At 37.2% G+C, this 14,770-nt stretch overlaps 1 protein-coding gene across 3 annotated transcripts in view; it reads left to right on the plus strand.

Moving 5' to 3' along the window:
- LOC149725846 (protein mono-ADP-ribosyltransferase PARP14-like) overlaps positions 1-14,099 on the plus strand; it is a 31,696-nt gene extending 17,597 nt beyond the window's left edge. Inside the window, exons 27-42 of one of the 3 annotated variants that reach the window (XM_089891351.1) lie at positions 263-391; positions 932-1,006; positions 1,309-1,410; positions 2,437-2,718; positions 3,421-3,613; positions 4,271-4,428; positions 4,689-4,854; positions 5,230-5,469; positions 6,941-7,135; positions 7,888-7,979; positions 8,646-8,797; positions 9,230-9,422; positions 10,172-10,316; positions 12,732-12,865; positions 13,100-13,286; positions 13,584-14,099. In XM_089891351.1, the coding sequence (XP_089747477.1) occupies positions 263-391; positions 932-1,006; positions 1,309-1,410; positions 2,437-2,718; positions 3,421-3,613; positions 4,271-4,428; positions 4,689-4,854; positions 5,230-5,469; positions 6,941-7,135; positions 7,888-7,979; positions 8,646-8,797; positions 9,230-9,422; positions 10,172-10,316; positions 12,732-12,865; positions 13,100-13,286; positions 13,584-13,864 (2,724 nt within the window). In that variant the 3' untranslated portion in view covers positions 13,865-14,099. The remainder of the gene's footprint in view (positions 1-262; positions 392-931; positions 1,007-1,308; positions 1,411-2,436; positions 2,719-3,420; positions 3,614-4,270; positions 4,429-4,688; positions 4,855-5,229; positions 5,470-6,940; positions 7,136-7,887; positions 7,980-8,645; positions 8,798-9,229; positions 9,423-10,171; positions 10,317-12,731; positions 12,866-13,099; positions 13,287-13,583) is intronic. The other 2 variants (XM_089891352.1, XM_089891353.1) reach the window with 2 other exon arrangements.
- Positions 14,100-14,770: the final 671 nt, after the last annotated feature.

The following is a 14,770-nucleotide window of genomic DNA, read 5'->3' on the forward strand; positions in this document are numbered from 1 at the left end:
GGTTTCCCACGCTGTGGATAAACATGAAAGTATTTTAGCTCAACAGTGAGCATGAGGTGTATGAAGCCATCATGTATGGTGTGCAACACCTGCGTATTAAACCCCTCGCTAAACCAAGGCAAACACCACCATTATAGTAAGAAACTAACAGCATGTATCTGTGCAACACCTTTGTATTAACCCCCCAATATGAAACATTGTATATATATCTATAGAAGTCTATAACGTAAAACACCATTAAAACAACAGCACATATTACCAGATATACTTTGTGGAGAACTCCAACAACGAAGTGATTCAAAGTTTTTCAAGGTCGCTTCAAGGTTATTCCAACTCTCCTCCACAAAGTGCTGTAACACCACAACCTATATTTACTCCTGCAATTACCCCAGTAAGTTTCAATAGATGTAATGAGTTCAAGGCTCGTCGCTGCTACCATTGTGGGCCTTTGTGGGCGTATGTCTCCTTGGGCAAGACACTTATTGGCAATTGCTCCAACCCAGTGGTCACTAATGGGTTTTCCAAATTGTCAGCCAAACAGTTCTAATGATTGCTTTGAATATATATATTGTTTTCAAATGTTTAAAACAAACCTTCTATTCTATATGGGTGAGGTCCTTGTCGGGGATCTGGGATTTCAGCCAAATTTTGCCTCCTACTCCAACACTAAGGAAGCTTTATCTAAGCCATTCATGTGACCAGTGTAACTTCATACTGCACTTTATCAAAATAAACATTATGTAGATATAATGAACATATAGAATAGAATGGAAAAAATGTGTGGTTGGTATAGTTCACGTTATATGTATCAAATACCCTATTAAATACCACGTAAAATTTTTATATGATTTTTTTGCATATGTTCATTGTTAAATTTATTTCTTATGTTCATTTAATTGTATTAAAACAATATACCGATTCTCTCTTATAGAGACACTTTGCAAGGACTACTACTGGCAGTGCATTGAATGTAAGGCTTGTACAAGGAGATATATCAACTCAAAATGTAAGTTTCAGTTGACAATTATTTCTAAAACATTTATTGAGTGTTTTTATGTGAATAATTGTAACTTATTTATCCGCGCATGGCGGAGCAACGACAGTCGTTATAACATGTGTGTTCTGTTTCATACATTTTGTGCCCGCTTACGAGACTCTTACGAGTTACCACATATGATATGCTACTACATTTTTGTCATATTCTAATTTATTTATGTATGGCTGACCATGGGTGACTGCTACTGTTTTTTCTGACTTTTTAAAGTCCATTTTAGGCAACCCATGAATGATAACAACTTCTTTATACAGGTTGACGTAATAGTAACGACCGGCAGTCCACAAAACTTTGCCAAAGGCTCAGGATCTGCCATTACTCAAGCTTTGATAAGAATTGCTGGTCCCCAGTTACAGGTAATATAAATACCAATTTTAATAGATTTTGCATTATAATTCTATTTTATATGGGTAAGGTCCTACAGTGTTACATGTATTGGTCATTGACACAACTCTTGTTAGAGTTGGCCCGGCCTGGAGATATGGGCCAGAGTTGGCCTATTACCCCAACATACATTTTTACATTAGAGCAGTTTTTCCTGTTTTTTGTTTTAAATCATTTTCTAAGACTATATGTATGCGCCCTGTTTAATTCTGGGTAGCTTAAGCTTATATTGTAATTTTCATTATTTTCACTTGTTTTATAAATGAATGAATGAATGAAATTTAATTCGTCTCTTCGGTCTCGATAACGAAAAACAAGAGAGTTGATAAAAGTCAAAAGACGGGTAGTAGCGGTAAAACAACAGTTGTTAAAAAACACGCTTATTGATAAAAAAGAAAGAAATAATGTTTTGGATAAAAGGCGTGAGCATTACACTGTTTGCATGTTTCATTAATCTGTTCTTTTAAATTCATCACAATTTTAATTTGTTGTAAGTTTCCCACTTTGTACAACTCATTTTAATTTGTCGTATTTGCTAACTTTGTAAAACATATTATAATTTGCTGAGTGAACTTATTGTTCCTGGTTATCGTTAATTTGAATTGTGAATTGTAATTAGCACTTTATATGCAATAAACCTAACTTTTTTTCCTCGCGTTGCGAGGCAACGACAGTCGTTATAGCGCTGGTGTTCTGTTTCATACACCTCGTGCCTGCTTACGAGTTACCATGTTTGTTACTCATTTATCCTCGCATGGTGGGGAAACGACAGTCGTTATAACACGGCTGTTCTGTTTCATACACCTAATGCCAACTTACCAGTTACCACACATGTAACCTATTTGTTCTTGCATAGTGGTGTAATTGTTAAACACGGGTGTTCTGTTTCATACACCTTGTGCCTGCTTACGAATTACCACATATGTAACTTTGTGGGCGATTTTTTTCTTCCGTATAACGTCTGTTATTTTGTTGAATTATCACAACATTTATCAAAGAGAGAAATGCAAAAAATTGCTGGAAACAACCAACATTCGGTGGATACAACTCAGACGCTAAGAGCACCTAGTATCTTACCACATAATCAAGTACAAATGGAACAATCTTTGGCTCGATTTAGGGCAAGACGATCAACGGGAATCATGAAGGTACAAGCTTACAACAACCAACCTCCGCCCTACTCTGGCTTATTCTCCCAAAATAAAGGAGTTCTCCAGCATTCTAGCGGAGCCCAAAAGTTAGCTATGCGGCAAAGATATAATGCATTACAAGCGCAGCAGGTTAACAACAGGGGTATCTTGTAGCTCTGTAATGGTTTCTTTGCTTCTACTCTTGTTTGTTCTTACAATGATTTTAATTATGTGTGTACAATATGTGTGATTTTGAAACTTATATATATTCCATATGAGGAAGATGTTATATGTATATGCTATACAGCATGCCAGGAAACCTGAAATCAGGGGTGTAAAACATGCATTCCTTAAAATACAGGAAAATGTATGTATGATCTTTGTACGTTTGAAACTTTGATTTGTATTCTATATGTGTAAGGTCCTAAGGTGTGACACACTGACTGTGGGACCTGGGGACCATATTTTAACCCAGTTTAAAACTTACATGCCTTGAAACACAGAAAACCTTAAAGCGAAACCTGCCATAAAAGTTCTCTAACATAAACAGGCAGTTTTTTTTTAGATAAATCTACAAAACTTTTTCAAGCAGCTGCACTAAGTTAGCATATTTTGGCCTTTTATTATTTCCACCTATAACCTTTTGATCTTGTTTGTTCCAATAAAACAGAACCATCTAACCTTACCTGACCAATATAAAACAGAACCATCTAACCTTACCTTTTGATTAAGAAAGCTTTGATTCGCTACTATTGCTGCACATTGAAGCCTAGGCTATTTTTTATGGCATATATCTTGTGCATAAATCATTCTTAACTAAACTTCATATAAACTTTTCTTTATATCTTCCAGAATGCCATGATACAGGCAGGGCAAACTCAAAGCTATCAAGTTGGTGATGTAGTCCATACCTCAGGCTACCGATTACAATGCACGGAGGTCTACCATGTGATAGTAGCTAACTACCAACCAAACAGCCACAATAATTCAAAACACAACCTTGTGAAAGCGATTAAGACGTGCTTACAAAATGCTGACCAAGCAGGTTAGATGGTTCTGTTTTATATTGGTCATGCAGGGTTGCATGCCACCGGTACTAGACTATAGGCCAATGTTGGCCTGAATGTAACTTACTTTATCTTCGCGTGGCCGGAAAACGACAGTCGTTATCACACGGGTTTAACACCTCGTGCTTGCTTACGAGTTACCATGTATGTTACTTTGTGGGTGATTATTTTTTTTGGATTTTTTCTTTTTTTTATGTATGGCTGATAATTTGGACAACCCATTAGTAACCACTGGGTTGGAGCAATTGCCATCAAGTGTCTTGCCCAAGGACACATACGCCCACAATGGTAGCAACGTCGAGCCTTGAACCCATTACCTCTGGGTTAGAGGCAGGCGCGCCTAACACTATGCCACAGCGCGGACCTATTACCCCCAAAACATTAAACTTTTTTAGATGATAATGTATGTACATTCTATGGTTACATAAGTCCCACAAAGTTCCATATGTGTTAACTCATAAGCTGGCATGAGGTGTATGAAACAGAACATTCTACGTACTGTTGGTGCCCGCGTATTATACTTGTATTTTAAACTATTTAAATCTTAACATGAGTTATTGTTTGAAGAGCCAAAATACAAGTATAAGACACATGCTGTTGCACTTTGGTACTTACATATCATCTACACTCTACAGGTTACGCCACAATAGCGTTCCCCACCCTTGCAACAGGGGGGTTTGGCTACCCAGCACAAAGTGTGGCTCGATGGATGAAACGTGAGTTAGATTCGTTCAAACCAAAACATCTTAAGCAAGTTGTAATTGCGATGCTGCCAACTGATTCCGGAGCTGTGGTGAGTAGTTTTAGTAAATATTTTATCCGTGGTCACTAATGGGTTGCCCAATTTTTAAAAAAATAATTATTTTTAATGAATGCAACTTATTTATCCCCACATGACGGGGCAACGATAGTTGTTAAAACAGAGGTTTTCTGCTTTATACACCTCGTGCCAGCTTACAAGTTACCATGTATGTAACTTTCTAGAACTCTATGTGAATAAAAGGTGTAATAAGTCTCAACTACTTGATATTATCCACAACATGCATTATCCAGGTATTCCAAAATGAGTTTAATTCTCAAACACAAAGAAACCAGTTGTCATCATCACAATCAAGTAAGACAATCGGGTCTATCAATGTAATAGTGAAGCAAGGTGACATCACAATTGAGAATAGTGATGCGATAATATGCCCTACTGCTCAAAGCTATGATTTATCTGGTAAGTTGTGTTATGAATTTATTTTAAGATTGCTTTCCACTTACTTGACAGTTGGCATGATGTGTATGAAGCCACCATGTATGGTGTGGGACACTTGTGTATTAAACCCCTTGGTTTCCCACCCCGAAGATAAACATGAAAGTATCCTAACTTGACAGTGAGCATGAGGTGTATGAATACACCATGTATGGTGTGCAACACCCGTGTATTAAACCCCTTGGTTTCCCAGTCCGAGGATAAACATGAAAGTATCCTAACTTGACAGTGAGCATGAGTGTATGAAGCCACCATGTATGGTGTGCAACACCTGTGTATTAAACCCCTTGGTTTCCCACCCTGAAGATAAACATGAAAAAAACACTTTACAACTCACAGGTCAGGTTGGGCAGGCTATTCTACAAAGAGGAGGACAATCCATACAAACCGAGTTACAACAACAATTATTTACTCAAAAGAACTACAGTGTAACAGGGGCAGGACAGCTCGCTTGTAAACATGTATTCCATATTGTGACTGGAAATGATGGGACGCAAATGGAAAATGTGTTGATGGAAGTTTTTGAACAAGCAGATAGTTTACGAATCCATTCATTGTCAATTCCAGCTATTGGGACAGGTAGTTATGTGTTTTCTTAGCAGTATAGAATATAATAGTTTATAAGATAAACTGTTGGTATATGATTTTTCCTGAAGCATAGATAATTTATTCATGGATGCCTCTCGGCAGGTAATAAATGTATTTTATTGAATAACAAAAAATATTGAATGAATGAATGAATGTAACTTACTTTATCCTCGCGTGGCTGGAAAACGACAGTCTTTATCACACGGGTTTAACACCTCGTGCCAGCTTACGAGTTACCATGTATGTTACTTTGTGAGTGATTATTTTTTTGGGGAATTTTTTCATTTTTTTTTTATGTATGGCTGATAATTTGGACAACCCATTAGTGGCCACTGGGTTGAAGCAATTGTCGTTAAGTGTCTTGCCCAAGGACACATACGCCCACAATGGTAGCAGCGACGAGCCTTGAACCCATTACCTAATGGTTACAGGCAGGCGCGCTAACCACTACGCCACGGCGCCGGGTAAATATTAAATGTTATAACTTATGTTCCTGTTAAAGGTTAACTAATGTATAAGGATTGAATGGTATAATTACATCATTGGTGTGCGATTATTATATTACTCCATACATACATCCAGATCCTATATAGGTATATCACTTAAATACATACATCCAGATCCTGTATAGGTATTTCACTTCAATACATATTAGTATTCAATGTTAGAATTTATCAAGGTTAACAGTCAATGCTATTTAGTTCAACAGCCACGCTTTTTAACTGACGCACTTTTCAATACACTTTATCCATTTATCCATAGCCTGTTTTAACAACCGTCATTTTACTGTTGATTTCTTTCATTTAATTGTTTAAATAATATGATCTTCGCTATCGTTTTCGAAGAAATAAATAAAAATTATGTTATATCGAAATGGCGGATAAAGTTATTTATCCGCCATTAAATTCATCACAATTTTAATTTGTTGTAAGTTTCCCACTTTGTACAACTCATTTTAATTTGTCGTATTTGCTAACTTTGTAAAACATATTATAATTTGCTGAGTGAACTTATTGTTCCTGGTTATCGTTAATTTGAATTGGGAATTGTAATTAGCACTTTATATCCAATAAACCTAACTTTTTTTCCTCGCAAATTATAATATGTTTTACAAAGTTAGCAAACTTACGACAAATTAAAATGAGTTGTACTGTGTTTAACCTATATCACTTCAATACAAATAACACATATTGAGGTGTATGAACCAGAACACCTGTGTTATTACGACTGTCGTCCCGCCATGCAAGGATAAATAAGTTACATACGTGGTAACTTGTAATCGAGCACAAGGTGTATGAAACAGAACACCCATGTTATACTGACTGTTGTTTCCCCGCCACATAAAGGGAGTTATTGAATTCTAATACATTATAATGACTGTCATTACCTGGCCGCGCAAAGATAAAAAAGTTACATTTATTTATTTACTTTGATACATATAACATTATCCGCTTTTACCCAGGCAACAGCAGCTTAACCAGTTCAGCAGCAGCGCGCCATATAAATCGAGCAATTCATATATTTGAAGGAAATGTTCGTACTTCACCAACTTTGCACCAAATCAACATAGTTGTATTCCAACACCAGATGATGGCAGATTTTCAGCAGGAATTTGGTGTATCTGCATCTCAGGCTAATGTGGCTTCCAAATCTAACCGTAAGTTAGGATATTTATACTATTGCTGGGTGTTGTGTAATATTGTTATATGTGTAATATTGGTGTTGTGTAATATTGTTATACAAAAGCAGTAAGCAGCTTGGGTGTTGGGGCTGTTAATCTCTTTTATTTCTTAACCTTTTTGTTGTCCCCTATAAAGTTCCAAAGCTGTCTATATGTTGCCCCCTTTAAGTTGTATGTTTGTGTCTCCTTTAAACTCATTTTACTTTGTCCCCATTGTTTTTTATGTTTTCCATGTTTTATTTTATGAGTATATAACCCAAGCTTTGTGGGGTTTTTGGCTTCATTACAATTATGTGCTACTGGTGTCAACATCCTTTTGAACTGAGTGACCTTGAGACTTTCAGGGGTAATGGACCAAATCTGGCATAAATCACAGGTCCTCGACAAGAATCACAGCAAAATAGAAAAGCTGTATAATTCCACCCATAAAGTTACATACATGGTAACTTGTAAGTGGGCATATGAAACTGAACACCCATGTTATAATAAACATCGATTTCCTGCTTTGTGAGGGCAAGTTACATTCATTTATTTATTAAGCTGCGTATGCAGGCATATCCAGGTATTTCAACACTACAATATACAGTAAACATTAAAACGGTATACCCAATAAGTTGGATTTTTTTCATTGAAATGTACCTTAAAACAACCATGATTTTGTTCCTAAAATACATATACCCATATACCAACACCTCATGTTCACTGCCAATTTAATGTTTTTTTTCCAGAACTAGGACTTCCCAAGTTTTCCTCAGCCGTTCAAGACACTGATAATGTGACGCTGTATATTTGTTCAAATCAACAAAATAATGTTGACAAGGTTAGTCTAATTGGTTTGTTAAGCAGACTAGCCCTGAGGCAAAGTCATTAGTGTACCTCCAGCCTAGGGTTCACAGGCTCAAGGCTTAACGCTGCCACCATAGCACAGTTGGTTAGCGCGCCCGCCTCTAACCCAGAGGTAATTGGTTCAAGGCTCGTCGTTGCTACCATTGTGGGCGTATGTGTCCTTGGGCAAGACACTTAACAGCAATTGCTCCAACCCAATGGTCACTAATGGGTTGTCCAAATTATCAGCCACACATAAAAAAAAATGAAAAACTCCACAAAAAAATAATACCCCACAAAGCAACATACTTGGTAACTCGTAAGCTGGCACGAGGTGTATGAACACCCGTGTTATAACGACTGTCGTTTTCTGGCCACGGGAGGATAAAGTAAGTTACATTCATTCATTCATTCAATCACCACTTTGGGCGTATGTGTCCTTGCGCAAGACACTTAACGGTAATTGCTCCAACCCAGTGGTCACTAGCAGTTGGTCTATTTAAGCGGGCACAAGGTGTATGAAACAGAACACCTGTGTTATAATGGCTGTCGTTTTCCAGCCATGCAAGGATAAATAAGTTACATATGTGGTAACTCGCAAGCTGGCACGAGGTGTATGAAGTAGAACACCTGTGTTATAATGACTGTTATCCCCACACAGGCATTGAAGTCAATCAACCAGCACATACAAAATATCACCTCAGTAAAATACATAGATGATGAAATTATTAAACAACTCACTAGTATTGAGGTGAAAGAAATCGGGCAGCTTGCTCGGAAACATCAAGTTAAGATTGAAACAACTGAAACAGCGTGAGTATAACTATATATGTGTTGCATGTTATATATATAGCTATATAACTATGTTATGTACGTGGTTTGCTAGGTGTATTCATGAGATGTATGAAACAGAAAGCCGTGTTATAACAACTGTCGTTTCCCAGCCGTGCGAGGATAAATAAGTTACATACATGATAACTCGCAAGCGGGCACGAGGTGTATGAAACAGAACACCTGTGTTATAACAACTGTCATTGCCCTGCCATGTGAGGATAAAAAAGTTACATACGTGGTAACTTGTAAGCGGGCACGAGGTGTATGAAACAGAACACCTGTGTTATAACGATTGCCATTGCCTCGCCACGCAAGGATAAATAAGTTACAAACATGGTAACTCGATACATTATACTATTATTGGCCTGCCATGCCAGGATAAAGCAAGTTACATTCATTCATATTCCACAGATTTGTGACACGCATGATAATTCGTGGGATAAAGGAGAGTGTGTTGGAGACGTACAGCAGAGTAGTTGAGATCATATCACAGTTGAAACAAGCTGTCTCATGCGCAGAGTTGGTTCAATGGAAGTATCGGGGGAATGCACAGGAAGGGGAATTCCCTTTAAGGGTCAATCTTATGCTGGAAGAAACTTATAAGGTTGTTATGTTTTGTTATTAGGTTTCTATGTTGTTATATAGGGTTTTCATGTTGTTATGTATGTTTTTGTATATAATGTAATGTTTAATATAATTTGCACCGTAAAATATAAATTATAGGCACTGGATAAGCTTTTAACTAAAGAGTTGGTGTTCAAAAAAAAAAAAAAAAATTGTCCGGCGCCGTGGTATAGTGATTAGCGCGCCTGCCTGTAACCCAGAGGTAATGGGTTCAAGGCTCGATGCTGCTACCATTGTGGGCGTATGTGTCCTTGGGCAAGACACTTAACGGCAATTGCTCCAACCCAGTGGCCACTAATGGGTTGTCTGAATTATCAGAAATACATAAAAAAAGGAAAAATCTAAAAAAAATAATCACCCACAAAGTAACATACATGGTAACTCGTAAGCTGGCACGAGGTGTTAAACCCGTGTTATAACCACTGTCGTTTTCCGGCCACGCGAGGATAAAGTAAGTTACATCCATCCATCCATCCAAGTTCTTGTAACTGGAGAATTGCCGATGTTACCATTATCGGCGTATGTGTCCTTGGGCAAGACACTTAACGGCAATTACTCCAACCCAGTGGTCACTAATGGGTTATCCAAATTATCAGCTATTCATAAAAAACATTCCACCACAAAGTTACATACCTGGTTACTTATTAATACAGACATAAAGTGTATGAGGGTTCGATGAATGGTGTTGCAACTTGTGTATAAAGGTATTTGATTAAAGTTATTTTACAGAAAAAGGCTAATGGCAAAGTATTGGTTCGAATCAACTCAAACAGTCAACAAAGAAATTATAACATTGACTTCTCAACCATGAAGGAACATTGTGTTCAAACTAATCAGACATTTGATATTATAAGGACAGCTGTTGGAGAGACAGGTAGAATTGTGTAGTAGAGTGGGGGAAGATGGGACACCTTTAGCACATAATATCCAAATGTCCTGATCGTGTTTTAAACAATTACCAGCAGTTTGTTGGTGTTGTGAGGATACGGTTTAATAATTCGTTGAATGTTTTTTGTTTACTACCAAATAGGACGTGAAAATAGAATGAAAAGGTGTCCCATCTTCCCCCACCCTACTATATAATGTTTGGTATTAAAGGTGTTTTGTGTGTATTAGACAAAACACAATGTAGTTTTTGACATGGCATAAAATATGGTGATGACTTGACAGTGAGCATGAGGTGTATGAATGCACCATGTGTGTCTGGTGTATAACAAGACACCCATGTTATAACTGGACAGTTAGCATGAGGTGTATGAATACACCATGTGTGTCTGGTGTATAAGAAGACACCCATGTTATAACTCGACAGTGAGCATGAGGTGTATGAATACACCATGTGTGTCTGGTGTATAAGAAGACACCCATGTTATAACTGGACAGTTAGCATGAGGTGTATGAATACACCATGTGTGTCTGGTGTATAAGAAGACACCCATGTTATAACTCGACAGTGAGCATGAGGTGTATGAATACACCATGTGTGTCTGGTGTATAAAAAGACACCCATGTTATAACTCGACAGTGAGCATGAGGTGTATGAGTACACCGTGTGTGTCTGGTGTATAAAAAGACACCCATGTTATAACTCGACAGTGAGCATGAGGTGTATGAATACACCATGTGTGTCTGGTGTATAAGAAGACACCCATGTTATAACTCAACAGTGAGCATGAGGTGTATGAATACACCATGTGTGTCTGGTGTATAAGAAGACACCCATGTTATAACTCAACAGTGAGCATGAGGTGTATGAATACACCATGTGTGTCTGGTGTATAAGAAGACACCCATGTTATAACTTGACAGTGAGCATGAGGTGTATGAATACACCATGTGTGTCTGGTGTATAAGAAGACACCCATGTTATAACTGGACAGTTAGCATGAGGTGTATGAATACACCATGTGTGTCTGGTGTATAAGAAGACACCCATGTTATAACTGGACAGTTAGCATGAGGTGTATGAATACACCATATGTGTCTGGTGTATAAGAAGACACCCATGTTATAACTCAACAGTGAGCATGAGGTGTATGAATACACCATGTGTGTCTGGTGTATAAGAAGACACCCATGTTATAACTCAACAGTGAGCATGAGGTGTAGGAATACACTATGTGTTTGTGTGTCTGCTGTATTAAAAGACACCCATGTTATAACTTGACAATGAGCATGAGGTGTAGGAATACACTATGTGTTTGTGTGTCTGCTGTATGAGAAGACACCCATGTTATAACTCGACAGTGAGCATGAGGTGTATGAATACACCATGTGTGTCTGGTGTATAAGAATCCATCCATGTTATAACTCAACAGTGAGCATGAGGTGTATGAATACACCATGTGTGTCTGGTGTATAAGAAGACACCCATGTTATAACTCAACAGTGAGCATGAGGTGTAGGAATACACTATGTGTTTGTGTGTCTGCTGTATAAGAAGACACCCATGTTATAACTTGACAATGAGCATGAGGTGTAGGAATACACTATGTGTTTGTGTGTCTGCTGTATGAGAAGACACCCATGTTATAACTCAACAGTGAGCATGAGGTGTATGAATACACCATGTGTGTCTGGTGTATAAGAAGACACCCATGTTATAACTCAACAGTGAGCATGAGGTGTAGGAATACACTATGTGTTTGTGTGTCTGCTGTATAAGAAGACACCCATGTTATAACTTGACAATGAGCATGAGGTGTAGGAATACACTATGTGTTTGTGTGTCTGCTGTATGAGAAGACACCCATGTTATAACTCGACAGTGAACATGAGGTGTATGAATAAACCATGTGTGTCTGGTGTATAAGAAGACACCCATGTTATAACTTGATAGTGAGCATGAGGTGTATGAATACGCCATGTGTGTCTGGTGTATAAGAATCCATCCATGTTATACCTTAACAGCGAGAGGTGTATGAAGCCACATTATCTGTGTATAACTGGCATATACTCATATATAAGGGTGAGGTCCTTGTAAGGGGACCTCAGATTTAAGCCAGAGTTGCCCCATTACCCCAACACCCAGGGATTTAGTCCATAGTTGCCCCATTACCCCAACACCCAGGGATTTAGTCCATAGTTGGCCCATTACCCCAACACCCAGGGATTTAGTCTATAGTTGCCCCATTACCCCAACACCCAATAATTTGAGCCAAAGTTGCCCATTACCCCAACACCCAATAATTTAAGCCAAAGTTGCCCATTACACCAACACCCATGAAGCTTACTACTTATGTATATACTTAGTTCAAACAATCAATAATTTCACTCCCCAACCACCCAGCATTCCCAAACACATGGGAGGATTTACAAGGCAACCCATGGAAGGTGTTCCAAGTACAAGCTGGAAGTAACGAGTACAACCAAGTTATTCAAAAGTTTCAACAAGGAGCTGCCTATATTCAAACTATAGTAAAGGTATTTATATCGTATTTACTTTTCGAAAGTACGTATTATGTTATTGCTATAATATATTTAAGCACTTATGGAGATTTTAGTTTTAATTTCTTGATGAAGGCAACTTGTGTAGGAGATTGAAACGCTGGGTAATATATTATATCCATTTAAAAAGCATAAAAAACCTAAATAATACTAAATCCTACCCGAAATAAATTTGCATAAAAAATTTATTAGACCCATATTTTATTTAAGTTGGAACGAATACAAAACGTTGCACTTTACAAACAATTCCTCGCTCAAGAGGAAAAAGTTCGGGCAAAAATGTCGAGTCGTGGTGTTGGACAAACGGTGACTCGTGAACTTTTCCACGGAACAAGCGGAGACGTTACTGACAACATTTATAGGAATGGTTTCGATAGAAGTCATGCAGGGAAGAACGGTGGGTCGTGTATATTGTGTGGATATTACAATATACCAGACATAATGTAATATATAGTGAGTTATTAAACGAATTAATGAATGTAACTTTCTTATTCTTCGCGTGGCCGCAAAACGACAGTCGTTATATATTGTGTGTGTATTAACGTAGATGGTAACTTGTAAGCGGGCACAAGGTATATGAAACAGAACACTCGTGTTATAACGACTGTCATGGCCTATCCACACGAGGATAAATAAGTTACATTCATTAATTCGTTTAATAACTTTTATTTATTCATTTATGTTTTTATTCCAGCTACTGCATATGGAAAAGGAGTTTACTTTGCAGTACAAGCACAATATTCACATAACTACACTTCACTTGACCGAAACAACCATCGGTGTATGTTTTTATCCAAAGTTGTCACAGGGGAGTATTGTGCTGGTAATTCTTCCATGATAACTGCACCTGCTATAGCAGGAGGGCAAAAGAATGAGTTGTACGACAGTGTTGTTAATAGAGTAAGCAACCCTACTATGTATGTTGTATTTAAGGATGCGAGTGTATATCCTGATTATGTTCTAACTTACCAATAAGTTACATATGGTAAAAAAAAAACTTTAAACACTCTCCCTGGTACTTCTGCCACCAGGCATAATGTAAATAATCTTTTAGTGACTTATGTAGTATAAAATGGTGTTTCCGACTTTTATAATTTGCCTTTATTTGTTAACAGTATATGCTCCATGCTTTAACATAAATCCTACATTTTTATGTTGTTTTAAACCAAAATACGTGGGCTAGTTAATTTTAACTGGGTTTCCATGCTTTTACAATGTAACTCTACATTTTTATAATGTTTTAAACCTAAATTTTTGGAATATTCTTGAACTAGACTATTTTAAATCTGTCTAGTTATTTTTAACTGAGTTATTTTATCAAATTATTCTTTAATTTACAATGAAATTTCTCTTCTTACCAATTTTTATCTTCAATATTTTATCATGCTCTTATTTCTTTCTTTAACATAACACAGTTTTTACTTATCTCTTTGAAACGTTACCAAAAATCACGTTATTTAACCAGCAAAGAGTAGGAAAGTAACAGCAAAACGACAGTTGTTAAAACACTATAGATAAAGGTGTGGGAAAAAGTGTTACTTTAAAATCGTGGCTGTTGAACTATAATGACCCATTTTGATCACTTTGCTGTATTTTTGCTTGGGATTTATTTAACTCGCTTGAGGTTATGTATCTGTTAAATGCATGTAACATATTTAAGTTCCCTTCACTAGGCTTTTTTAACTACACTTGTGTCTATTAATTAAACCATATGATATGTTTTCTATTGCGGTCATTTAGCAAATAAGAAATGTTTCCAGAGGTTAATATGCCAACTGTGCATTTTTTCTATAAAAGTGAGGTCCTATTGCAAGGTAGTCTATGCTATGTCCATTGCCCGAACCTTCTGTATATAACTTTGTTTGTCCAATGTTTTACGCA

Source organism: Ciona robusta, chromosome 13 (assembly GCF_009617815.1).
Source record: "Ciona robusta chromosome 13, ASM961781v2".
Classification (NCBI taxonomy): domain Eukaryota; kingdom Metazoa; phylum Chordata; class Ascidiacea; order Phlebobranchia; family Cionidae; genus Ciona; species Ciona robusta.